Here is a 27,741-nt window from a genome sequence, read left to right on the forward strand (position 1 = left end):
GTATTCCATGATCCCAAAAAGACCAGAAAATATAATAACACCGAGTCCAAGATATATAAAACTTTACAAGAAAAAATCAGGAACGATTATACTTGTCTTAGTTGCTTGTTATTTTTTATATATGCACATACAAATGGCATGGCATCAGACTAGAACGAAAATGCCGCTGTATATGTTACACCCTACCCCATAGCTATACTTTATCTAGAGGTAGAGTATTATTTATATGCTGCATTTTTTTGTTATACCCTACCCAAAGCTATACTTTACCTAGGGATAGGGTGTAACATATACAGCGGCATTTTCTTTTTACTCTACCTAGGGGTTGGGTCCATGGACATTCTACTAGGTAATTGCCATATATGCAATCCCTGGACATTCTATCGAATACTAGTAACAGAATCCCTGGACATTCTATCGAATACTAGTAACAGAATCCCTGGACATTCTTACCCATAATTTCATAAATAGAAAACATGGACATTCTAATAGAATTCCTGTATATTCTACCAGATCATTGTTAAAAATAAAATCTTTGTACGTTCTATTTGGTCATTGTTACAAAAAGTCTCCCTCTAAATTCTACCAGATCATAGTTTGTAATAAAAACAGCAACAGTCATATTGTTTTTAATTTTAATTTCAAATATTTATGTGCAACAATTCAATATATACATGCTTGTAACGTTTTGATATATTTGGCATTTCTATAGGAATAAAACTTGCAATTGCAAAACAATCAGAACAAAAAATAGTTAAATACGTAAATTTTTAACAAAAGCTTGTATGTATAAACGCCATGAAGTTAATCAATATATGCAACGCAAAAGCGATTTATAGCACTACCGGCACATTTTTATACATTTTCCATACAGAACAGAAGAGAATCAAATCATACAATACATGAGCGAGTATAGAATGAAGAGATAATATTTCAAATAATTTAAATGACTGTTTACAAAATGAATTTTCCAGTTCTCTTTATATGTAATATAACAAAAGGTAAAAATGACGAATGATATAACAAATAAGCTTAAATTACAAAGTCTCTATCACAGAATCGCATAAAGGGTGATCACAGAAAAACAACAAAACAACATCAACAAATTGCTTATATATTCAAATCTAACAGTGTAAATTATCACATTATCATGATAGTTTGTATGAATATATCAGCCATATTTTAAATATGTAAAATTACAAAAACCCTGTATAATTTCATATGGTGTTCATGGCGGAGTAACATATCGAGTTCGTCCTTTAATTCTTTCAGCGCATGTGCATGCATACGATACCGGTTCCCACACCTGGAAATATGCAAACAAACATCGATTATATGGGACAAGTCAGTAAAGTTGCAAACAATTTCAGCAAAACAAAGGGAAACTACTGCAAAGATGAAATAGCATTATTCTGCATGACGAATCAACCAAGTGTGGTTCAAAAAATGTAAAATAAAAGTATTCAAACACGTGTATGTCTTTTCTGTTAGGGTTAGAGTTAGAATGGCACATTGAAAGTCATACTGCAGCTGTTCAATACTTTTGTTTCAGTATAGATGGGCACCTGGATAGAACCACCGAACTTCCATAATCCATTTTGATGGTTAAGTTCTATGCATCCAAAAGATCTTTTTCACAACTTTCATTTATGATAAACAGTGTTAGAGCTAGCTAAGGAGTGAAAATAACATTGGCCATGCTAAAATGCTACAGTCAGTTCTGTGTGAAGAAATTGAATTAAGGAAATGGAATTGTATAGGAAGAAGCTGTTTCAAACAGTTGCAACAAATGTTTTTCGTTCTACAGGCTTTATGTAAAGAGGAAGAGAGGACTTTTTTAAAAAATGAAAAATCACGGAAATTATTTTAGAAGGTAACTATGTGGCTGACCATTTTCTGTACAGAATTAAGATAAAAGAGTTATAGCAATAAAACATTGCAAGATAATCTGGTACAAACGTATACCATTACATGGTTTCTTTTAAAGTAATACCAGCTATAATAGATTAAGGCACTTACAACCAAACCACAAGATGGAAGATACAGCTGCTTTTATATGGCCACAATGAAACGGAGACATGATTAAACTTGGCCGCCGATCTTAATTGAGCTGGAGCCCGGTTTCTAAGTGTAAGTGATCATTGGTATCAAGTATTTATGTTGTTGATTGAGCCGGAGTCCGGTTTCTAAGTGTAAGCGATCATTGGTATCAAGTATTTATGTTGTTGACCATTGTGGCCGGTAATATCGGTTACTGATATAGGTGCCATTGCCAGCAAATAAATGTCTTCAATCATTGGATACTAATTTGCTGGTTCGAATGACTTTGTTCTGTTGATATCACTTACTGACGATAAACAGTACCTGTGCATATATATTTTTCTCTGCACTTCTTCTAACAACACGTAGTACATTGAGAAACTTGAACAACGGTGTACAGCGTCTCTTAGAGTAGTCACTCCATGGCCCAAGACAATGTAAACATCTGCATTGTACCTTTAAAAAAATAGATACAAGCTTATAAGTGTAAATATCAAATAACATTAGGGATACGGACTCTTGCTTTAAATGAAGAGTATGTTGACTGAATTAGCATTTCATGTGTTCTGTTAATTCGTAATCAATTGAATACCCTTTTCTAATGTTTTGAGAATTTTTTTTCAAGAGGAGAAAGAATGAAGTAAAAAAGAATACCTAAATTAGGAAGAGCATTGAAGAACGGTTTAAATATGAAAGCGCATTAGATATGTTACATAACTATTATGTTAATCTTAACAGGAGCTATGTTGAAGAACTATGTTTACTCTCTTATTACTCTTTAAGGTTGCATATTATGTTCGCTGAAATCTTATCAATAAAATCGGCAAAGTTTTATACAATTTATTTTTATTGTATTAAGAAAGTGTGTTTGGGGTGTTCTGTGCTTCCGGGAAATCTACCCTTACCTTTTATCTTTTATACCTTTTTCAATAGGCCTTGTAAATATCCAAACAAATAAAACACACATAATTATAGTAAATCTGACAACCAATAAAAGATAAGTCAAGAATGGTAATAAAGTGTCTTAAACATCATATCTTTTTAAAACGTCTTACAGCTAGGAGTAACCATCCTTTAGTCAAAAGTTTTACTTCCTTTCATACACTTTTACATGCTTGAGATAACTTTGTCATAAGATCTTTGAATTTTTTTAAAAAAATATATATATATATTTCCTGATTTATATTTTAAGGGGATAATCCTCATAAAATAAATTTGAAGACAGATGTCACGGTTTCCTTAACAGTTTATAAAATTCAGCTAAAGATTTGGTTATAGGGCTAGTAACCTAGTTTGTTTCGTCCGGCCTAAATGATGTTTGCCTTTTTGTTGTTCTTTCTGTTGTGAGTACATTCATATATGATTCTTTATGTTTTCTTCTGTAGGTATTTTACGCAATAGTTTTTGTATTTTATATCTCGTGTATTCTATTACCACTGTGTGTAAGGGATTACCCTAGCGGAGATAGTTTTTATTTACACTGTCCTGCAACTTTGAGACATGGTGGGGATAAAGAATGAGGCTTGTTGTGCAATTAACCCCAGCGAGGTCTTTGTCACTAACTGTTCAAAGGTGGTACCCTACTGGTTGTTCCTTTTTGACGTTTGATTTGTCTTTGATATGTAATTAATTGTTTTACTTTGTCCATTTATTTTTGTGTAAATGTCTGTCCTCACATACATACATACATACATACACTGTTGTAGGGTTTCTTTCTTAGAATGTCGCTATTTCTATTACGGTTTGTCCTTGTCTTTACCCCTAGCTGTAAGAAGATCTTTTCAAAACAGATGATGAGTAAGACACTGTATTGCCTTTACTGACCTTGAAATGTTAGAAGTCATAGGAACCAAAATTTTTACTGTGTTATTTGCTTAGAGTTAAAATGTATAGGTTTATGCACTTAGTAAGCATAATAAAGAAGATACAAAGCTTTGGAGATTTTAGCGAATAAATTTTCGTCGAATTTTCCAACTGAAACAGGCGATATCTTTCATAGTACTTACAGTACATTTCTGAAACTTCAGTAACATTTAGACAAAGATGTTTTTGAGAATATGCAAAGAAACTCAATTAAAAACCAAATCGTGCAAATGACTTTTTTCTTTCTTCGTTCGACCTCTACCCATTTTTAAAAAATCCACAAAACACAGGTGCATGTGTTCTTTTAATTTAACGAGAAATATCATTTCTAATAATACAAAGCTGTAGAAAGTAAATTTTCACTGATATATGGTCAAATATCAAACCAAATTTAAATTTGCTTCCCAAATATGACAAAATGACTTGATTTTCCTTCCTTAGAACGAAAGGTTGGCAAATTCTACACAGATATGTGTATTTCTGAGACTTTTAAAATTCGATTTGGGTCGTAAAATACATAAAATGACAACATAGCACTGCTCGATTTTGTTTTCAACTGTTATTAGCAACACATTTTTTTCTAAACGTTTGAGCAACTACATAAAGTATTATGAAAAAATATTGGAAAACTGGGGTTTCAAGTTTCAGATGGTGTATTTCTTCACCCTAACCAATACCTGATATAGCGCTACTGGCAGTCTGTTTACGTCGACATCTAAAATTAGACTGTTGGGGCACATTCTTATGGATGTGTTGTTGATAAAATCGGATAGTGAAGGGCAGCTATGTCTATCGGTTACTGGAATGTCTTGTTCTACAAATCTCACATCGATTTCCGAAAATGGAAGTATCCGAACTCTTTGTTCTTGTCGTACCACCATTCGGGATCTGAAATGAACAATGCTGTATTTTTTGGTGTTTGGGTTACTTTTCTTTCGAGACTTGATAGAAAGTAAACTGATGTGCGTTTTAAGAATTTGCGCGACGTATTTTGCGTACTATTGTAGATAACTCTTTTTTTAAATATTAACGAGCGAGGTAATAAGCGGAACTTCTATATACCCATACTATACATTCTTCAATATATCCCGAACAAAAATAACTTAACAAACAACGTATTCTATATCAATTCTATACTGTTAGGTATGCTATTACAGAATACTATTAGTATGGCATTGTAATGCATACTATTTGACCACCAATAGTATACGACCTCATAAACTATGGTGTGTATATCTTTAGTATACCATTATACTTTAACATTGCAAGGATTTCATATTTTGTATTGTATTGATTAAACTTGTGCTGGTCATACCTCATTTATTCAATTTTAACTCCTCTAAATCAAGTAGAATATGATTGTGTGTTCTCAACCAATCAATTGCTCTTCAAAGTTTTCTTTACATGCTTTGAACTTCAAAGTACATTTTCATTTCCGTTACTTGGCACAGGTTTAAAAACTTTTGACTTTTGTATTTATTCTTTCTTTAATAGAGGAATATGTTCTTTTTTCATATCTGTCTTAAGTATATCATGTCATCGGAACATATGTACCGAATACACAGTTATTTCTGGTCATCTCTGCTTTGTTTCATTACAGACAGAAATTATCTACGGTCTTCAGTAACTAAGGTGTTGCTATGGTTTTTATGAGTAATTTGGAATCTGAGTGCCAACCGATTATTTTCTTATAAGTTTTGTCAGAATTAAGATGTTAAACAGTGGTAATTCAAGTGGATTTTTATCAGTTTTAAAGAAAACACAGGAAGGGCTGATATATTTTTTATTTCTTTTTTATTATTCTTATTATAACGAATAGTGGTCAATCATATTTGAGCAACATTTGTGATTGTTTTAGTTTTATACATTCTCTTAGAGATGTTTCTAATGGAACAGAAAGACCCATTAAATAGATTAGATCCCTATCAGAAGTAGATGTCTTATTACTTTTTATGCAATTTTGTAACAACCTCCCAATAATGTGGAAGTATTTAAAAAGTTTTTTTCGAAATAATTTCTAGTTTTATACTTGAGTCACATATGTTGTCTACAATACTTTCACTTACAATTATAAAGAAAATCTATTTTGTCTGCATTATTGGATTATTAGAAAATCAAATACGGACATTTCATCTTTCTTGCATACTGCACAGTGTCATCCTTATTGCTTGGCTTAATGTCAATAAAGCATTCAAAAATTAAATCAACTTTATTTTCTTTTATTGTATAGAATTAGTAGTTTGTTAGCAGTATTCAATTAGTATAATAGTAACAGTATACAATTAGTGTACTATTAACAGTATAAATTGACTATATGATTGACCATTCATAACAAATATACAATTAGTATACTACTGGCATAATCAATTTGCATATCATTGCACAGTTTGATAATAATAGTATCTTGATAATGGTTTCTTACAGTATACTATTAGCTCATTTGTATGTATTTTTTTGACTAATTCTATACTAATGGTGTACTGTATACGATTAGTAGTTTATTATCTTAGTTTGTTATCCTGTTCGTTTGGTTTGCGAATGTCATGTCAGTACCAGTCATAAAAAGACTTAAATGCATAATTGTCAAACACATTCAGCCTATTCATTTAACTCTCTAGTATTAGAGGCAACCCTTTAGACCTGTACAGATCACATTGTTCACGAAAAGCCTATCTAAACACAAGAGCTAGGTAAAGAATGAGTGTGGAAGATAGCCATGACCTTCTGTAAGGATAGCTTTGAAAAGGAATTACCCTCTAGCAAGCTGAGTACTACATTTTACTCTTAAACAGGTTAACCACTCAATATCAAACACGGTTCATGGCAACCCATTTTTAATAATGGCCCTAACATTAGCGCGGGACATTTAAGTCCGTAAACAGAAGTGGCGTCATGTCGTTACGGGATGGCATTGCAATTAAGTTTTATTACCTGAAGCGCAAGGTCAGGAAAGGTTCGTTAAAATAACTTATTTTCAACCAAGAAGTATACTTAAGCATCAATGTAAACTTTTAAAGCATTTGTTTTTATCAAGTTTCCGGTAAAAAAAAACATAAAAATAAAAACTTGAATAATTGAAAAATATAATAGTAATTTATTGTAATTCATTACATAATCAGGGGTAATTGCATGTTTTTTGTAATTTAAGATTTTTTTGCAATTAAAAGTAATTGTAATATAATTCTTTATATTGTAAAAATGCAAGTAATTTCAATTACTTTTCAATTACTTTTCAATTACATTAATTGAATTTAAAACAAATGCACATATATTCAAGAGTCAAAAATTATGAATACAGATGGAGAAATAAATTTCATTTGAAGATACTGAATAAAATAATTAAAATAACTCTATAAACAGACACTGGGCATTGTTAAAGAATTTGTACGTTTCACGTTATTGTTGACTGCAGTTGCTTATCCATAGCATATCTGATAACTGTCCTTTGGTAATAATTGCCTCTTTTACAAAATATAACAAATGAGTTTTCCAATGATAAGACACGGATAATTGATTAATAAATATTGATACAATTATGGCTTATCCAGGGTTATTCATTGTTAACTGTAAATGTTTAAAAAAACAATACAGTACATGGTGCATGTAAATCGACTAACCATGCCCAATGTCACAGTTATAATTGACAATCATATTTACAGGCGGCAACTGCTCAAACTTTTGTACAAAGTCACAATCTGCATGATAATTAAGTGCAATGCACAACTTTAACTCTAAAAAGTGCAATTAATATAGTATTTATGTATAATTCTACACATTAACTTTCAGATTATATACAATGTTAACAGTTAAGTGGACATAAAGAAGAAACCTATGTTAAACTGTACATACTATGTTCTCGAAATGCATGTATTCTTGAGATATTACGGAAATGACCTGCATATTTATGCATGCAGCATCATCCTCACGAGTGTAAACATTGTGACTCTGTTTTAAAAAAATCATTACCTAAGAGCCAAAGCACTGTCTGTAAGAAAATATTTAGGAGAAAATTGTTAACTTCCAATAGAAGGTCAGGCTACATTCTTTTGATATTGATGTGGGTAGATAGCAGCACTTGGGTGTTATTATTATTTCAATTGTCCCACAAGCTGCTAGGCAACCATGTCATTTGTGTATAATTGTTGTTTTTATTTAGAAATATTCTATCCCATTTTCATAAAACAACTAATATTTCAAAATTACACTCTGTTTTCAGTTGTACAGTTTCAAAACAGTGATTTTAACAAAAGAGGTAAAAATATCAGCTTCTAAATATAGCTCGGGAATTCCTGGAACTGGAAAGTAGTCGCTGATAAAGTTCAAAAAATAGAATCGTGTCTCCTTTATATCGGTATGATCAGGAAGGTATAAAATTATTTGCAAGATGAATTTATCTTATTCACTTTAAAAATATGCCCGTTTTTGTTAGACTGTCGAGAACACATGATGTCAGGATATAAATTACACACTTTGATACACTTACGAATGTGTATGACTTTTAGTAGTACCATCGTGGCTGTATAATGGTATACAGTCAAAGTGGTACTACTACAAAAGTCAAATATTATATAAAGTGTTGAAAAAAAAACATTAAAATTTCGATGCAATCTGTAATTTTATTAAACAAATTCCAATGTAATTTCAATTTAATAAATTATATTGAAAACTGGTAAGTAAATTGAGGTTTATGAAATATAATTATAATTTAATTAATTACATGTCAATATGACTGACCCCATGTCTGATATATGTTATACATTTGATGTGTTAAGATTATATGGGCTCTCTCAGAGTTAGGGGCAGTTTTTTTAGTGTTTTTGACTGTGACAGAGCCCACGTGTCTTGTAGTAATTTTGTACCTATCTTTTCACAATTTATAACATAAGATTATTTAGAAGAACAATGATTGTACATCACAAACATGTGACCTTATAACATAAAGAATACTAAGAAAAACAATTATCATGCATTAAAAATATGTGATCTTATAACATAAAGATTATTTAGAAGAGCAATTACTGTACCTCACAAATATTGTGATCTCGTAACTTTCAAATATAGACTCGTGGCAGTATAAATCTGTACCAGTGTCTCATAAGCCATATTTGGCTGGGTGTATAACAAATGATGTTGATTTTTTTTTAACTATATTTCTGGAATATGTATATACTGTTTACATATTTATACACATTTTAATAAAAAATAAATTATTGTAAATTGTTGTATATGTTGGTGGAACAATGATTTATCGGAAATTGCAACAGTGAGCTAAGTCTTCAGATACTTCTAAGTTACGTTGCTAGTTTGACCACAAACCCTTCCTTACATTTTACTTGGTGGCCTTTTAGTTCACCTTAATTACGAATCAGTAATGTACGATCAATTACACAGAGGTATTACAATGTTTACCTTCTTGCCACCATTTTCTCTTGGTGTCGCACGATGGCTCTGTCACGTGACAACAGGTAATATCTCGACCTTGACATCGCAGTTGTACAGCTTTGGATTGCACAAACCAAGAAGACAATGCAGAATGCATGTATCTGAAGAGAAATGTACAATTCACGATCTAGAATGTATGCTACATAGTATTTTCATGGAAGTGATGTTTCGTACCAATAAACGATTAAAAAACTGACTTAATTTAAACTTTAAGAATACATCAGTAACATTCCCGTATCTGATAATAAGACACACAACAAACACATTTTTATACTGACCTCTCACAGTATACATGTATACGTTGCAGTCTTGGTGGTCATTGACATAACCTAAATCTCTAACTGATAACCATTGGTTTATGAAATCAAAGTTTATCAGTATTCATTACATATGTCATATTATTAAAATGTGTTGTTGTTTTTTTTTTTGGGTTTTTTTTTTTGGTTTTTTTTTAATTATATGACTGTATTTTAAATAGTTCTCCCCTTACTTGGATTCTGTGTTGTTATCTTTTCTGGTCTTTTTGGATAATTGATTAAATTCAACATCTGTGTAATATAATTCCGCTTAAGCCCGTGCTAGTTGGCGTGATGGGCGCTGCACTTTCCATTATCTGTCATGAGCAGACTCAATTAAATACAGTCTGCTATTATTTTGTTTGGTAGTATACGTGAAAATTTTATTTGAAATTTGATAACTTGTCATGGATATAGAAATATGTAGCCAAAGAAATATTTGTAATATGTAATTGTTCTTATTATCAAAACTTGACGGTCTTCTTCCGTGATTTCTTTATTGTGTTACTATGGCGTTGAATCTACATGATATAGTAGGTGCTGACTGAATACTTCTCAGATCTCTCACACTTATTTAAAGTAAAAAGTTGGCGCGGTGTTTTGTCGGCAAACATCTTACATACTAAACAGTAAAGATAGTGATTAGGTTAAAATATAGGACAAATACGTTTGGATCATTTATCATGGCATGAAAAGAAAAACAGTGAAGACAAGAGGAGCAAAGCATCACAATTTTAGGAAACTTGTGCTTGCAAGACTGAAATAAATCGGAATGCTAGACAATTCAACAACAATTGCAATTACTGTTATTGGTGGCAGTTTACATAAAGGAATACCATGATTCATATTGATATAGAATAAATAATAATCAATAAATTTGAATATTAATTGAAGCTTTTATAACGTGCGTACATACATGTGGACAAACGAACTTAAATGTATACATAGCATTACAGTACGTTATGACAGAAGGAAAACCTTTGTGAAAAAGTAACGCAGTTGATGAAGTTTGTTGATCAGCTGATGTTGACGCGAGGTAATGAAAGGTTCTCGATCTCTCTAAACCACTATCACCGGCTTAAGCAGAATTTTATTATACAGACCATTATCCCAAAAGACCAGAAAATATAACATCAGTGAGTGCCAGTACAGCGAGACGGTCAAACAGCAGTTTAATAGGTACCATTGAGAGATAGGCTTACAAGCTAATACTTGTTTTAGTTATATACAGTTAATCCCTATTGAAGACATGGTATGTTTTTCCAAACATGTTAGTTTTAACATACAATGTTCCGCCTAATATATTCTTCTTCTTCTTCTTCTTCTTTTATGATAATGGCCTCGTTCAATACTGATACATTTTGACCATGCGCTGTGGGGTTGTGTGGGGGTGGGTGGGGGATTGGGGGGGTGGGGAGGGGGAAGTGGGGAAGTGAAAGACTATCAGGTTTCCCAAGCCACTCAGTCCACCTAGTACTACCTGACATTTGGTGATAAAAAGGTGTAAAAACCAAACACCTTATAGCCCTAAGTGTAAGACATGTACATACATAAACTGTTGTGCAGGAAAAGGAAAATATTAGTAGGGGTAAAAACAGGATAAAAACAAGTATATACAATAATTATGGTTGGAACATCGATGCAGCCAGTGTTGATTTGAATTCGAAGATTGTTTCAGCACTGACTACATGAGATGGTAAGACGTTCCACTCTACCACAGTTCTGGGGAAGAATGAGTACTTGTAGCAGTCAACTGTGGTAGAAGGTATTTGCAGAGCTAAGTGATGGTAATGTCTAGATTGTCTAGTAGCTGGAGCGAGATATTGTTTCGGATCGACATCAACATGATTATGAACCATTTTATAAAATAAAACCAACCTACTATACTTCCTTCTGGATTGGAGGCAATTCCAACTTAAACTGGTTAGGATATTTGTGACCGTGCCCGAGGTAATTATTTACTACAAATCTCGCAGCTTGCCTCTGAATATTTTCTAATTTATCTATATCCTTCTGATGGTAAGGAGCTATACTCTAAAGTTGGTCTAACAATGGTGTTATAGGCAGCTGTTTTTGGTACTACTTTTAGCAGAATGTATATTACGTTTTAAGAAACCAAGACTTTGACATGCTTTACTAGATATTTTGTTTATATGAGGGGACCAAGATAAGTTAGATGTTACTTCTACACCTAGGTAAGTAGCTTGACTGACAACAGACAGAGGCTGATCATGTAAGGTATAGACAGTATTTTCTGGTTTTCTGGATCTAGAAACATGCATAATATGACATTTGCTCACGTTAAAGGACATCTTCCCTTTCTGCTCCCATAATGACAGACTGACAGACTTCACAATGATTTAAAAAGAATCTTATGTAACCCTATGATTGTATACATTTTATGCATGATCTAACAGATTTAGTAAAGTTAACCATTTACAATTTTCTTTTGAAAATAACACATATTCACAGCTAATCCTAGAAATATTAAGGGGACGCATACTTTGAAATTAGAAAAAAGTGGGTGGGGTATGATAAAATTTACCTGCAAAAAAGTACAAAGTTTTGGTACATGAAATGGATACTGTTTCAACTGTTATAAGTACACAAAGGATTGCTCACTAAAATAAAAATGAGAAAAACTGAAACAAGAAAGTTATTGTTGAATTACATACGACTTATTGTGTACATTCAAAGTCAACAATTAATATTTTTGTGCAAGAATAATAGTGCTTTACCTTGTCCAAACATTTATCAATATCCTACGGATTCTAATTTAAAGAAAAAAAGTAAAATAAGTTCACTGTCTTTCTTTTCATTTTGCATATGTAAGCTACATTATTTAGTTTGTTTACAAAGTAGTGCATAAGGGAAGATATGGTGGTCAAGGAATGTCACATTCCAAAACTAAAAGAGTATATTCCCCTTAATACATTAAACATTTATCGTTACAGAAGTCGAGTGGCTTACAATAAGGGCCTAGACATGGTTCCATTATTAACTTTCAACTTGATATTCATGAACTACAATGCACTTAAATATCAAAACACATTCAACAAACTTCTGAAAATGTATTGTCTTTAAAATCCCTAAAATAAGGTATGAAATTTGGTTGAGAGTTCCAATCAATGTGTATAATTATGTGCAAAAGTAACATTCTATTCTTATTCACAAAACTTACTTATACACAGCAGTAATGTCAATGATCAAAACTGGACGAATATACAGTTATCCTCACTTTAATGTTATTTATAATTTGTCCTTGAATTCTCCACCATACTTTTCATAACTCTGTCATTCACGTAAAAAACGGGGTCAGACAAGTTGTAAATGCAATATCATCAAAACGTAATTAATGGATTATGCAGTTCAAGAAAAACTTTATCTCATAATGTAATGAACAAGTATAATGTTGTAACAACAACTATACTTACATTGATCTAAGTAGCAGTCGGTTTATAAATGACTTTATTGATTCATTTTGTGTTTTATTATTGTTGTCAAAAAGTATAACGGAAGTGTCTCACAACTGAAGCGGAAACCAGTTTGATGCGCAAAGTAGTCCACTGTAAGTAATATGTTTTGATAAATGTCCATAGAAATTAATAATTTTCCGATATTAAAGACGAATATCTGAATAGGATTCGTTATTTGATAAGAAATTATAATCATCACATTTCTTTTTAAAAAGCATACACGTGCTGACACCTAAGTTGTCTCCCGTTGTGTATTAGAGTTACCGTTCGTCCGGCGCAGTAATACTTTTTGCAGTGAATCGCCAAGAAGTCGTGGGAAAATTAAAAACCATGTAAATAAACTAAAATTAACCACCTTTTCAAGATCAATTTCAAGTGATCGACGTTATGCATTTAACCCACCAGACCTGTGTAGCATCTTACATATCTGTTCTAAGGTATTCAGTGTGTAGAATGTCATGTTATGCCCTTGCAATGCTAATCCCACTATGATTTTTTTGTTTACATTTTTTATCAATGAGAAAGATGGCGTCCATCCCGAACTGAAATGACGTGGCTTTAAATTTTTACATGTTTAAGCAAACCTGGTGCGTTAAAAAGAAAATCTCATCCCTTCAACATTATTTGTAACACTGGTATTGTAAAAAACCTGTTTTTTCCTTATACAAAAGCTTAATATTTTGTGTTGAATGTACTTTCACAAAGACCTCTGTTTTCCTATTACATTCATAGTACCACATCTTTATCCACAAAGTACTGAATATTACAGGTGTCCATCAGTATTATATCAGTTTAGGAATATGTTTTTTATCTTCCCACTATCAATTTCTTGAATATGCACCCCTTCCTCATTTCTGTATGAACTGTGAATATAGCAATATGCGTCCCCTTAAATACATTGCCTGTTATTTAATGATTTATTTTGCTCAAATTTTGTATATGAAAATGTGAAAGATCATAGAATATTTTCTATGTCAACATAACATAACATTTGTGTGTATGTATAAACACTAATTTGCTACATTTAGAATATTACACTGATAAATGTAATGTAAACATTGCAAACATGTGTAATTTCACTATAAGTACAGGAAGGTCAATGGCGAACATGACTGTGTAATTTCACTGTAAGTACAGGAAGGTCAATAGCAAACATGTGTTATTTCACTGTAAGTACAGGAAGGTCAATGGCGAACATGTGTAATTTAACTGTAAGTACAGGAAGGTCAATGGCGAACATGTGTAATTTCACTATAAGTACAGGGAGGTCAATGGCGAACATGTGTTATTTCACTGTAAGTACAGGAAGGTCAATGGTGAACATGTGTTATTTCACTGTAATTACAGGAAGTTCAATGGCGAACATGTGTTATTTCACTGTAAGTACAGGAAGGTCAATGGCTGTTACTTAATACGCTATCAAATTAAGATTGTAACGCTATATACAGTATCAGTTTAAAACTTAGTAAAATACACCTTTTTTAATATTTCAATCAATATTTAATGCGAAAATATTTTAGTCAAAGATAAAAAAAATAAATATAATTATCGTTGACAATTTACACCAATAATTGATCATTTTTGTTTTAAAATTCATTTCAAAAGAATATGACACGATTCACCATAATTCTTGATTGTTTTTCCTACTTGTGTGGGTGCGTTTGTATGCTTGTGTGTCTATAACGGTGCCCTACTGTTTTCTTATGTGTTGCTTGTTCGTTTTACTATGTTATTCAGTTGATCGTGGTTGTGTGTTTATCTTTGGTACACGAGTGTCTGCGCTATTGTGGTTTACGTTGTAGTGTGACTGTTATAAAAGAACATGGCATTCCCTTTGTATATCCGTCCTTGTTCAACTTTCCCCTTCGGATTCCTTCCACCACCCCGGGCCCATTTTGCCCCTTACCATTTCCTGCTAGTCCATCTATATTTAGCATAAATTAATACGTACTTGTTGAATGTTTGAAGCAACCCGTCTGAAATATTTTTCCATTACAGCTTCTTTTTGTTGTGGGCCTATGCAAATGCGTGGCTCTGGGGCTGTGTTTTTAGTGCTCTGTGCTTCCGAGAAATCTACCCTTACCTATTATCTTTTGTACGTATATGTAAAATACTGTTTTTTTCTTTTAATTAAAGGTAGCATAGTACCCTGAGCTTTACCTCCCCAACTCCTCCCTTCAGTAACGGCTTAAGTGGAAATCTTATATCCAGAAGTACTGACTGGATTCAGTTACAACAAAGGACCAGAAAATATAACAATAGTGAATCAAGTACACGGAGACATTTTAATGCCGCCATACGGCACTTTAAGACTGCCATTGTGAAAATTAATAAAATGTCAATATAACATCCTTTAGAAGTAAATAACACAATCAAGGAAAATGATAGTCAAAAATAGAAAGTCTGGTAAAAAGATATGTGCGTGACCTTATAACCTTGGATTGTCAAAAGAGCAGGGAACTTGACGAGGTCCCTAAATGTTTGTTTTTTTACAATTTGATTATTTTTTCACCATTTAGTGTAAATTAAATTTGATTTGAAGTGCCTATTTAATTACTAGTTTTGCCCATTTTAACTGATAATTTCCACTTTGTACATCAAGTATCAAAAGTCATTGAATACTTTCTGAAAAGTGGTAAAATTGGTACTAAGTATGATGTTAAAGAACAAAAACCAATTTGGTTAAACTAAATATCACATTAAACTGGTAACAAACGCAATATGATTTTTAAACAATTTTAAAAAATGCTCTCATCTGCATGTGCATGATCACTGTCCATCTTTCATTTAATAACATAATTTCTAATCCAAGTCTGATATATGATATTACATTAAATACACACTTACACAATTTTTGTTAAACAAACTGAATGTAAGTATATGCACTTAATTTTAGCTTACAATAAAATAATAAATAAAATCTGTTTTCGCATAGTAACAGATTAATGTCAAAATGTGTCCTCAAATGCAAAACTACTTAAACAGAAGTGAAAACCTTTTTTTCTTTAAATATATAAAACTTCACCATTCTTTAAATAATTATATAAAACTTCACCATTTCATGAAAAAAAGACAGACATTAATAAAAACAACTGCAACTTTATTATTATTATTTTTTGGATTATTTAGCATAAACAATTTTTATATATATTTGTCGGTTAATTTCAAAATATATTAATTTAAGAAATTTAGATTAGAAATACACTTTTATTTTGACATATAAAATCAACTTATCCTGCATTTTAGTCAAATAAAAAGTGTGGTCAAGTACAAATACTGGTTCAAAGAGATATACAATATATATATTTGTTTTCAATTAAAAGTCTTAAAAATAGACTACAAAACAACTTACCAACATCTTCATTAGTAATTCCAAATTTCATCTGATTTGTTCGATAAATTTCAATAATAAAAATATTTTTTACCATTTTCAAGAAGTAGGTAAACAAATGTTGATAACTTAACCGGCTTGGGGGAAATCGTGAAGAAAATCATAAAAGTTTAAATCAGGAAACCCGGAAGACAGCTTTCATCTCTGATTGGGCGACGTAAATGGTACACAGTATTTTTCGAAAATGGGACAGGAGAGGCGTTCGTGATATATTTCATTGCATTTCCATTTGAATAGTTTTGGATCATAAAACCTGTTTATCTCCTCCTATTTATATCTGTCTATTTATAAGTCTTCTTGGAATTATACAAAACAAAAATAAACATAATCGTAGGGTATACAATTTTTTTAAATAGAATAGCAAACGTACAATCTATTTTGTAGATATGCGATTTTGCGCTTGTGTATATATTACAAACAATATAAAGATCAATATATATCTAAATATCATGCATGTGTGGACATCTTTGTCTTGGATGAATATTGTACATTGCTAAAACTTTGATAAAAGTCTTATTAAATCATTCTTTCATTGAGAACTATTGTTGTGTATAATTGGAAGAAATATTTTGCAAATTATTTATTAGATCTATCGGAGAAATTATCTGACATAAAATATACACATTTGGTAGTGTTGGTATAGTATATAAAACCTTCAATTGTAAACCATTTTTCAATTAAATATATGTACAACTGCAGCTAACAATCAAAATTCACCATGAATCTCGTAAAAGAAGTTTGATATATGGTCAAAATATGTCTGTGGTTAGTGTATTTAAATCATTTCTATATGTCTAAATTTAACAAAAATGCAAATTTTATTCAAAAATTATAATATTTGAAAATATCAATTTAGTATAGACGTTAACGAATTTATTAGAAAACAATTTAGAACATTTTCAGTTATCATCGATTTAAAAATTGAAGTCAATACGTCTAGTATATATACTGATAGCGAATTTCTTATTGAAATGAAATATACATTCAACAACAACATTCAAAAACAATTCATGCACATGCATAGTATGGTGATGTTTTCATTTAAGATTAGCTATGGAAAAGGTTTGTTAATGCATATATAAACAAAATACTTATAAGTTTGCAGTTTGCATAGTGCACCAAGAGATACAGACGTTTCTAACACACCGGCCATACTGCAAACAAATTTCTAAAGGACAAAAAAGCGTATTTATATTGAAAATTAGTCATTCATTGGATATTTACTGACAAAGTGAAAGTCTGCTATTATTTTGCTTTTGTGCTTCCGCTGGATCTTCAAACGCAGTCAAAACACTATACATATGGGCCCTTCCATGAGAAAACCTGTATTAGTGACAAAATTAAGTCATCAAAGGCATGTAGAGACGTGACGTTAGTACGTCATGAAAGCAGAATGACGACGTCATGCATGGTGTGTATTTTTATGTCATTTACGCGACAAATTTAGCGTATCACTAAATTAACATCATACATTTGAATATTTAGCATCAGGTTAAAATGATTTTACTGAAAAAAAAACTAAACCGTGTATTTTTTGTTTCTTCACGGGTCTTTTATATATACACTTCTACATTATTATGAAGCATGGGTGCTTTGGAACTTCGGTTGCCATCAACACAAATATCATTTATTTGTAAAATGTGGTAGAATATTATTTGACTTATATAACTGAATCACAATATATTAATGTCTGGTTTCTGCATTAACGAGATTGTATTACTTATAACGCAATAATTACATCATGTCCTTAAATACAGGTTTTCTCATGGAATAGCCAACATATATATGACAGCCCGTGAGTAGTTTAAACGTTTACTGACTGTAAGAACATTGCTGAATAGTCTTTAAGGGAGTAAGAGCTTCTTTTATCAGAGAAGTAACCATGTAGGAGAATCCAAATTCTGCAAAGGAGAGGAACCTATGTTTAGGTCAAATATTGAATATCATCTAACAACGAACTTAATGTGTTACTGATAAACTATGACCTTCTGTATTATGTTAGGGTATCTTTATCAAAATGATTTCTTCATGGAATGATTATCAAACTATTGAAAATTAGACAAATGAGCATCCCAGTTGTAAGCAAATTCAGAATTATTACATCAGAATAAAATATATATATCTGTAATGTTTCTAAATATTGTGTCGGTATGACGTAACTGAAAAAAAAACTGATAATCATAAGCAATCAGCAAAGTTACTACCACCTGTGTAATGGTTTACAAGAACAATTAATATACTTTTTACTTTTATGCCTTTCCTTTTCTTTTTATTTCGAGCTATGTTGTCCCAATTTCTACAAACTAAAATAACCTTTATTCCCCATTTTATTTTATTTTATTATAGATTTTATTATTTTATGGTACATCAGGAAGTAGTTTTCACCTTTTAATACAATATTCAACACCATTACGAAAAGGCCATACCAAACTGAAAGCATGATAAGTGGGTTATCGGCTGTCTTATGAGAAAAAAAAGTCCTGAAATCTGAAAACTGTCACACAAAATGACACATTGATATTCTCGTTTGTTTGGTTTGGTGTAGAGTAACATCGACACAATTTTGATCATATGGCGACTGTTCCAGCTTTTGCTGGTTGAGGAAGACCAAAGGTGACCGTCCGGAATCATTTCATCATCAGGGGCTGGAACCTGACACAACCGCCAACCTTCCTATAGCTAGCTGATCACTTCATCACATAACGATTTCTACATCACAAGTAAGATTTCGAGCCCTAAATCAAGTGAGGGGCAAGTAACCGGAAGTCAGCGATATTAACTAGATATTCTAATGGAGATCAATCAATGGCACAATTAATAACCCTACCAGGTACTTATGTATGCTCCTGTACGGCATCATTTTAAAGGAACAATAAACGAATTGTATGGTTAAAAACATGGTGATAATTCCTTTCATTTAGATGTCAGATTTCAAGGTAAATACTGAAGAGGTGTTTTCTTTCTTATACATAAGGACTTGGTGCGGTATGGTACAAACAACAATACACATGTATATCAAAATTTCAGCTTAAATTGTGGTTCTGTTTAATTTTATTAGACTTAAAACATTTTCTGTTGTCATACAATATTCATGTGTATGAAAACTATTTCACAGCCAGATAAATTTTCTAGCAGTAATCCAATTTTAATGTGGGATTACATATTTACCAATGGCTTGATACGTAGAACTTTTGTAAGAGGCACTACATGGAAATTTTAAATATGAAATTTCAGAAAGATTTAACAACGTGCTTAAGGATAATCGAATCAAGACTTCAGTATAATACTCGGTCTGAAATGTTTTAAATAAACACTCACTGTTGACACTTTATTTAAATTTTAAACACTAACTAGTTTACCTTAACTGCTCGGCTACGGATGATCCAAATTAAAGATTAATAAATTTCTTCTCAATTGTAAGCACATATAATTTCAACACGATAAATAATACATTTGCTTAAATCTTATTTTTGTTAAAACTCGGGTATCATTTTTATGCAGTAAGTCAGAAAAATGTTACTTAAAAGCTGTAAACGCGTGTTTATTTAAACTTTTTTTACTTTGTTACCTTTTGATGTTCTGCAAATTAATAGTTTCAGTGTTAAGTCCTATTGTTAAATGCCTGCATTTTGTAAAGAAAGATGTCGTAAATACAAACGATAATGGTCGACTCTTGTCTGGTTTTCTTTTCTGCTCGGTTGTTCGGTTCCTAAACATAGGGCCGATTTGGTTTGGCCTAATTCAGTTTTACGCGATAGTTACGTCTCTCTTCAATGAAATAACTGCGCCATTCATTGGTTACATGCTGAACAGGCTGATAAGACTGTAACCAATAAAATAACCCGTAATATTTACACTTCCTTGTCTTATCAAATTTTGATAGCAGTTGATTTGTTATTGTTTGATTTTGACTGATGCGAGTTCAAGAGTTCAATTTATTGGCTTGTTTGTTAATTTGGGAGCTCGGCATGTTTTACTTTATTTAGATTTGAACCACTACCTATTATGACTATTCAGAAAGGCGTAGTGGTTGCGCATTGGCATGTTATACAGGTGACTGAGTTCAACGACGCTTTTTTTTTTCACTTAAAATTTTGAGATGCAGTCATGAGTTTTCCTGATTTCGTTAATATTTTCCAACTATGTTTCTTTTCATTATCATTGCCATGTACAAGTAATTTTCTGTTAAATACAAAATACCATTAATAACGCAGCATCAACGGTATATTTTTTCCGCAGCTGTGCCAGTGGATTCTTGGAGTCAGAGTCCTCAGTCACAGTGACAAACACAATTAGTACAACTCGTTTAAATGGGTCAACCGTGTTGTTGTACTTATAAGATAGACTGGCCCGGTTTATAGGCTGGTCAGGGCTACGATATGTATTGTATTTTGCCATCGAAATATTTCTATAAAATGTTTCTTCCCCTTCCGTTTGGATCCGTCCATGTTTACAAACGCGTTTGTTTATTTTATGGACTATAGAGACAACTACTATGTATCTTATTTACACTATTTACATGTGTGTACATACAATTGTTAGTTATTCTATTAAATATTTCATTATTTTGTTTAGTTTATACTAATTTATATTAGCTCGATTGTGGTATACGGTTCAAGCTTATTTGAACCATACTGGAGTTCATTCCTGGAAAAACTAGTACTGGTGTCAAATGAGAAGTCGTGGTCATGATCTCAGTGGGGCTCGAACCGTGACATCAGGGTTGAGTGGCCGACAACTTTACCACTCGACACCGCTCTCCTTTTGCTACTAATATATTTACAAAAAGATATAATACGTACAAAACAGACTTTCATAATATTTCTTTTTATCTATATCTGACATAAAAATATATGAATTCATTTGTTAAGGATGAAAATTATATTGAATAAAGTATTAAAGAAAGATAAGGCGACGCGGGCAGATATCGAACCCACACCCACAACATGCAAATATTAACTGAGCCGCGCCATGAGAAAACCAACATAGTGCATTTGCGACCGGCATGGATCCAGACCAGCCTGCGCATCAGCTTTCAAAGCCTATTGCAATTAGAGAAACCGTTAACGAACAGCATGGATCCTGATGCACTATGTTGGTTTTCGCATTACGCGGCTCTTATATCCTTATACTTACCTGTACTATTATGGCTAATAAGGCACAATTTTGTGTAGATAAAATTAACTGAATCCCACATAAGTTGTATTGAATCATACTGATTTGTAAACATTACCTAAATAATACATCGCTGACCTCGAAATTGAACTATACTACTCCAGCACGATAATTTAAACGACTTATTGTTTGATTGTTATGGTTCTCATGCATCGTTGAACTCAAAAAGGTTGTCAATGATAGAAGTTAAGTGCATACTGTAATGTTATATTGTCCGTAAGTATTGACCTGGCACTCATGAATATTCCGTATGCTTCCGTAAATTAATTTTCGGTGTACGAACCCAAACAATGGTATAGCTATTGAAAAGCTAATTATATACCATCACGTAACATGTGCGGATATAGCTAGCAAAGCGTTTTGCCACTAATCTCAGGGTTGAGTGTTCGAGTCCTCTGTCTGACCAAATTATTTTTTTATGATTTTATCTGTAAAAGACGGAAACTTGTCACACTTATCATGTTTTATCAACGAAATACTCTACTATCGATTACCATTCTTCTACGTACAAATCAAAGTACTGAGAGGACTGATGGGGACAATGCTTTGCAGTTTCAAGACTTGATGTAACCCATTCATGCCAGGGAAGTACAAGCAGGCATTATGTAATGCACTTGTGTGTGGCAAGAAATATAAAAATCTAGCCTTGTTCAATAGCAGTTGTTCATCGACAAACAAAAAACTTTCATTGCCAGATTTGATAAAATGAAAAAGATAAAGCTATACAATGTATTTCAATTTCTTCAATACTTCTGTTTGCACTCTATGTCCTAATATCATGTGTTCTTGACAGTCTAACAGAAACAGGTAAACTTTGTTACACTTTATGAAAGTTTGGAAAGAAAGTCAAAATATTCCAATATGTAAAAGTTTAAAGGAACAGGATTTCCTTGAACTGACAATGAAAAAATCTAGGCTATGTTTTCTATTGTGTACAATACTTTTCAATTAAAAAAGTCAGGAATGTTTTTTGTTACAAATAAGCATCATTTTAATAAGGAGTGACCCGACCAAGTCGTCATTAGTTAACACACAAACACCTGTAAAAATATTTTTACAGATCTACCTTTTTTTCGATTCCAACTATTGCTAAAATTCAGTAACGGTTTTCTTAAAAACATAGATGATATATGATGATATTAATATTCATATTGTTTGTTGTTTGTTGATCAAAATAACATTGTCTGTTTCAATTTTAGGTTATTTAATATACAACTGTATTTCAAACTATCAATATCATAATATAAGAAATACATTAAACACTATGAAAACCGTGACTCGTCATATCAATGAACCTACCGAACTGGCGTATACAGTTAGGTTCAGGAAAATGAGGATACGAAACGCCCGTGAAAAAAGAACAAAATTTCTGGTGGTTCTGGCTTCGAATATCACCATCAGAAACCATTTGCACCCTCAGATAGATGAAATACATTAAACTGGTAACATAAATGTACATCTGCAGGGATAATTACCAAGAAAATGAGGCCAAAATAACGGGCACCTGCGGCAAGTTATCATCGCGGAATGGCGGATTACCTCCCATAGCAAAAATTACTCGGTCTGAAAAATGATGAAACACGTATATGTACGTGCAGTTATAATAGTATTTAGCGCACTTTTTACGTTATTTAAAGGTGTTTTTCACAATTATTTCTAGCGGACAGAATTTTTTGTAACTTTGCAGATTTATAGATTGATGTATGACAAGTTAAAATAAAAAATGAAACTAATAGGTACCCGTGCTTCTTTTTTCAATATTCAAAGTTTATTAAGAACACCAAATCGGTATTTTTGTCTGAAGAAACAGTACATACATGTTATAATAAAACTACTGCAAACAATTATTTATTCGAAGTTTCATTCTGATGTTACTTTTATGCATCCGAATTAATAACACCACTATAACTATGCATAAAATGTCAACATATAGATATATTAACTCAGAAAAATTACTCTTGACAGATGTCGAAAGTATCTGAAACTGAGAAAAACACGAAGTATTTCTTAATGATATGAAAAATCTAGCGGACAGATTTTTTCCAAATTTTATATTATGTAAGCTAGAACTAAGACAAAAAAATCTAAACCAAAAAAATAATATCAACCCGTGCTTGTTTTCAAGAAAAATTAAAAAATATTTACTCCACCCACAAAAGTATTTTTTCATTACCCCACCCACCTAAAAATTATGAACATTTTTTGTTCTTACAAAACAAATTTCACAATTTTATTACCAGTTCCTTAACCAATATTCTTACTCACATGCGGAATAATGCTCCTTTAAGGTTGCAAGCCTCTAGATCAAATACTTTTTGAGATACGTGCTACACAAGCTTTCACATCCCATTTACGTATATATTTGACCACGTCAAGGGACATAAATCTGTTTTTATTGAGTGAAACCTCAAATAAAAACACTGGTGCACAATTTCGCATTCTGAATTTAATTCTTGTATGGTTTCATGACTCTTGGCGCATATAATTTTGAGGTACATGCGACACAAATGTTTAGACCCTTTATGTACAATTTGACTATCAGGGGTCATAACTCTGGTCTTACTACGTGAAATTCGGGATGGGGCACAAAAAGTATAACAACATTTTTAGGAAGTCACATTTGAACTTGAAGGAGATATATCTACTTTAAGATTTTCTGGAATTTTATTTGACTTGGAGTCGGCTGCATCATTACTGGACGAAATAGTTTACTTTCAAATTGGCTGTCCACAATGTATTCGATTCGAGCACTTCCTACAACTACTCCTCCAATAAAACACCATCACTTTTAAAGGTAAAATATGGATGCACGACCTATATTGTCAGTACATACGATATATTTTGCGCGAGTGCCCTCATATCCGACAATTATGCACTTTCGGCGGCGAATTCTGAACTTTACAGTGGATATCGCTTGCTGCGCGATTGAGCTGCGCACAAAATATTGTGATGAACTCCTTTAAACGATAATTTTTCTGCAGATAAATACCAGTTTGATCAGCGTATATGCCCTTTTTATTTTTTTATATAAAAATCTGGGAATGAATTTTTTCTTCGATCCTTTTTCAAGGATTTCTCGAACATTATATGTTAAACACGTCATATACATAATGTTCTGATCTTTAGACTAAAGAATCGAGTACATGTTCAGTTTGGGAAATGCTGTACTTTTCCAGAATAAGTGCGTTTCTATTGGCCCTACAGTGAGGTCGGATTTCAGGAAAAAGTAAAAAAAAATCTCCCCTGATTTGCCATGTCGTGGTGGTTGCTATTGAAATTACTGCATGCCCGCAAGATTCTGATGCCATAACTTTTGACACCATCTCCATGGATTCAAACCTTCCCTAGATGACATGTATATTCAGGATACTCTCCAATTCACAGTACATATCCATATGGACGCACTCTTTGCGAAATCTGCTATATCGGCGGTTTCTTTGCGTCGGCACCGGCTATGTTTTGCTATAAACAGTGCCCAGGTTAGTATGGGAGGCGAAAAGTCGAGCTGCCATCCACGACCATAGGCATGCTGCTCAAAAATAAATAGAGCATGGAACATAAGATTGTCTCTTCTATGTTTTATAGTGTTGTATAGTTAATCAGCGATTTTGCTCAACTCGATGAAATATTTGTTGATGGTGTACTGACATCATCATCATACATGGAACACTAGCCCGACTTTTTCCACAGTCTTTAACCAGTTTTTGCTTTGATATCATATATATCAAGCGCACTATTTGTATTCATTTATCAATATTCTTCCAAATAATAAAGATAGATAGGCCGAAATGTAAATAGAATTTTTCAAAACCACTTACTTTCGGTTTTGTCGTGGCACCGGCGGTCTCTCTGCATACCAGTTTTTTGTTTTTTCTTTTCTTTTTTTTTTTCTTTTTTTTTTTTGCACAGGCATGCCTTCTGCATTACGAACAGAGAGGCCCTAGGCTAATGACTATCTGGAAACATTATAGCTTAATTAATTTGGTGTGTTTATCTGACTTTTTATAACTGTCAACCTGTTTATAGCAAAGAATCGCCGGTGCCCACGCAAGAAACCGCCGATAAAGCATATTTCGCAAAGAGTCTGCCGATACGGATATGCATCGTGCTATTGCGTATTAAATTTTAGTAACTATTTGAAATTCAGTTCATTTTTATGCAACTTCTGTGGACAAGACATTCTGATTAACGATTTACAGCTGATTTCGAGATCAAAATATATAATTATACATAATATACAATCACGAATAAGGACGGTCCGACCAAGTACATAAATATGCCTTTAAGCTTTAAAATGTCCTTAATAGTTGGTGTAAAACAGAAGTACAACTGTAATCTGTTAATAGTTGAATTTACGAATTCGAACAATGAGAGAAAAATTCTACTGACGATTATTAGATTAAATAATAATTACAAAAAAATCAAACTGTCAAATTAATTCCTCCCTTCCCCATCCCCAAACCAAATAAGTCATAAATTCAAACTGACGAATAAGTAATGGATTTTTTTTCTACCTATTCTATTTCAAGTAAAACACTGTTTTTCATTATTTATTTATTTATTTATTATTATTTTTATGTAGTATTTATTTTAATAAATAACATATCTCTTTAAAATATTTTCTTAGACATGCGAAAAGTATTTCATTTCAGCACTGTATTTTCTGAAATAATATTTTAGAAATAACACCTGCACAGAAAAGATATTTTAACAGATTGCGAATCAGGATCTATAGGATGTTGCCGCATATTTATCGATTCGCCTTCTGATAAACGGTACTGATCGCCGCAAATTGATCAAGTTTCTACATAAGGTAATACACATCCACAACAGTGCCGAGGCACAGCATGAAAAAATCAGTAATCTATTGGCTTATCAGTGGCGTTGCAATTCCTTAGTAGTTGCTATTTTCACACAGAATTATGAACACATTTTTTAGCGTATTGAAACTAATTAATGGATTTTTCAGAATAGGTCACATGATCAAAACAAGTGTCCGTTTCAGAAGCGATCACGTGATCAAATTAAGCGTCTTTATTATTCTTACGCTTAGGAAGATCTATTATAATTTATATTTATAATGCAGTTTAGTTTTCTTCACATACTGTTGTTAATATAAAATGTGTACATCTATTTAATCATATCTGGATCAAAAATATAATTGCAAAATGCAATATGAAAGTTATGTTTGGTAAATACTTTGGAACTTGTTTTCTGTGTTGTCAGGTTGGTCATAAGCTCGACAAGAAAATTGAAAGATGGTTTGTTAAATCTGGGGGCATTGCCCCCAAAAACCGTTCTACAAAATGTCGTTTAAAATCTTCAGGACCGGACAAGCATTCATTCATTCATTCATTCATTCAACGGACAATTCAAAGAACTGTTGTTAGCGATACAAAATGCAATGTTTCATAAAAATATATATACAAACACAAGGAATTATATTTTAAAAAAATGGTTAGAAAAGAATTCGAACCCATGGTAATGTGTTTTCAAGTCGGAGAGCTTACCACTACACCACTGTGTCGTTGGTTCTCTAAGTTGATTATTTTGATAAATCTAGATATTTTCAGGACACGAATATCACGTGAAATAACGAAAACGCCCGAAAATATTGGCGAAGATTAATGAGTGCCAGGTCAATACTTACGGACAATACAAAAAATATTTTCTGTATTGAAATGTTTTAATGAAGAAAAAAATTATAATTATCAAACATGTTATCGTTTGAGTTATCGTGCTGGATTTATAGACTAGTTCGATTTTGAGGTCAGCGATGTTTTTATTTAGGTAATGTTTACAAATCAGTATGATTCAATATGAGATATATGGTAAGATAATGAATGTTAGAAACAAAAACATTTACCGCCTTACTAGCCGTGATAAATCAGGTAAGTACAAGCATTGCAGTCTTTGTATTTTGTGGGTGATGGTTCGATATCCGTCACAGTCGCATTTTTGTAGTATTTCATCTTTAACATAGCTTAATGTGAATCCATATCTTTCCATTAGATGAAGATTAAGTGAAATAAATCAAATAAAGAAGTATATTGCTTAT

The 27,741-nt window shown here is 32.2% G+C and overlaps 1 protein-coding gene across 1 annotated transcript; it reads right to left on the bottom strand.

The window, feature by feature from the left end:
- Window positions 1-952: 952 nt before the first annotated feature.
- LOC123533936 (uncharacterized) lies at window positions 953-16,592 on the bottom strand. Its single transcript, XM_045315924.2, has 5 exons — window positions 16,470-16,592; window positions 9,313-9,446; window positions 4,581-4,791; window positions 2,365-2,496; window positions 953-1,306 (listed from the first exon to the last, which is right to left on the bottom strand). The coding sequence occupies exons 1-5, from the start codon at window positions 16,479-16,481 to the stop codon at window positions 1,229-1,231; spliced, it is 567 nt and encodes a 188-aa protein (XP_045171859.2). The 5' UTR covers window positions 16,482-16,592; the 3' UTR covers window positions 953-1,228.
- Between the last annotated feature and the right edge of the window lie 11,149 nt (window positions 16,593-27,741).

Source organism: Mercenaria mercenaria, chromosome 12, assembly GCF_021730395.1.
Source record: "Mercenaria mercenaria strain notata chromosome 12, MADL_Memer_1, whole genome shotgun sequence".
In the NCBI taxonomy this organism is placed as follows: Eukaryota; Metazoa; Mollusca; class Bivalvia; order Venerida; family Veneridae; genus Mercenaria; species Mercenaria mercenaria.

Excerpts from the sequence above, each read along its gene's own strand:
- LOC123533936 (XM_045315924.2), bottom strand. Across the intron at positions 4,792-9,312 it reads GAGAAAATGGTGGCAAGAAG|ATCCCGAATGGTGGTACGAC; the intron begins GTAAACATTGTA and ends TGTTCATTTCAG. Across the intron at positions 2,497-4,580 it reads TGCCAGTAGCGCTATATCAG|GTACAATGCAGATGTTTACA; the intron begins GTATTGGTTAGG and ends ATTTTTTTAAAG.